General features: G+C 30.9%; 1 protein-coding gene across 2 annotated transcripts in view; it reads right to left on the bottom strand.

Moving 5' to 3' along the window:
* Positions 1-1,542, bottom strand: part of ITGAV (integrin, alpha V) — an 87,878-nt gene that overhangs the window by 51,924 nt on the left and 34,412 nt on the right. For both annotated transcript variants that reach the window (XM_012663651.1, XM_012663652.1), the window contains exon 6: positions 262-307. In XM_012663651.1, the coding sequence (XP_012519105.1) occupies positions 262-307 (46 nt within the window). The remainder of the gene's footprint in view (positions 1-261; positions 308-1,542) is intronic.

The raw sequence follows: 1,542 nt of genomic DNA, 5'->3' as shown, positions 1-1,542 counted from the left end.
AGTAGAGATGGGGGTCTCATTCTTGTTCAGGCTGGTCTCAAACTCCTGACCTTGAACGATCCACCCGCCTCGGCCTCCCAGAGTGCTAGGATTACAGGCATGAGCCACTGCGCCCGGCCAGTAACACAGTGTTTATACATTTAAATAATATTTTCCATTTCTTTCTTTAAAATAATTTGAAAAATGTCATAGGCACAAGATAAACCAGGTGAATCAGAGACACATAATTAATACTGAGTAATTTAAAAGCTATTAACCTACCTTGCCAATAAAAGCTACCAGGACCCCCAAGAAGTACTCTGTCAGCCTAGAAGGAACCAAACAACAAAAAGATATATACTTAAAAACAGTAGCTTTAAGAACAGAAATCAAAGTAATGAATATAAAGGAGATATATATGTATACGTTATATATAGTATATATTTATGTATCTATACACTAGATATATACACACACACATATATTAAAGCAAACAAAATCACAAATCTCAAGTTCATCTAACTCAGTTTCAGTGGTCTCCACTGTACCCTTTGTAAAATCAAATGTTTAAAAAGTTACAATATATTCATTTAATATGTGAGAATACAATAACACGTATTTTTTTCCTGTGGATCTTGGCTGTTTCATATATCCAGAATGAAGTACTAGTGCAAAGTATTACTGGGTTACAATAAAAAAAGTCACTTCTTAATTTTGTATATTAGATTTGTAACTATATAACGCAAAATTTCTTTCTAATAATCATTGAAGAATTTTCTACTAAAGGAAAACTATTTTTAATGTCTTAACAGATTAAACAGGAGCGACAGAGAGTAAAATTGTCAGGGTGGATTATGTATCCAAATTATGCCTGACTAGCATTTCTTATATCCATAGCAAACTAAAACTGTCTAATTCAAGGTATTTTGTGTTTTAGCACAATATTTGGAAATTACTTCTTGCCGGAGGTAAGAAAAATTTTCCCCTCTAAATGAACATACAGCCATTTCAAGCTTCAACAATCTCCTGCCTTGGCTATATAAAAAAAAAATACTTCTAAGTTGTCTACCTTAAAATAACACCATTTTACCAGAAATGGGTTTAAGAAAGTCAACAGTTTACCAATGACTTTCACAATATGAGATTACTTCTGGGGTGACAGTTGTATAGGTATAAGTATAGAAAACATGTAGAGATACTGTTCTTTAAAAAAAAAAAACACCAATTTGGAAATCTGTCATACACGTTTAAACCTAATATTTATTAATATACTTTATCTCTGTTTAGCTTCCTTAAATTTTGAATTATGATTCATGTACTATGAAGTTGAGTGTATTAAAAATCAATTACCTAGTAAACAGAGTTAACTATAATTATCAGTACCTAGTCCAGTAAAAGGTAAAACACAAATTTTTAAAAAATAAGAAAGTGCTTTATTAATTTTTCCATACCATGTGATTTTAGTTTCAGTTGTTTTTATAAATTCAAGGTACTCCTCTTTGCTCACATTTCTAAAAAAGCCATAGTAAGCTTTCTAAGGAAACTCTACTTTTAATCAAACAA

This window comes from Propithecus coquereli, unplaced genomic scaffold (genome assembly GCF_000956105.1).
Source record: "Propithecus coquereli isolate 6110/MARCELLA unplaced genomic scaffold, Pcoq_1.0 Scaffold82, whole genome shotgun sequence".
Taxonomy (NCBI): Eukaryota; Metazoa; Chordata; class Mammalia; order Primates; family Indriidae; genus Propithecus; species Propithecus coquereli.
Note: the sequence above shows the minus strand (reverse complement) of the source record. Positions and strands in the feature narration are given on the sequence as shown.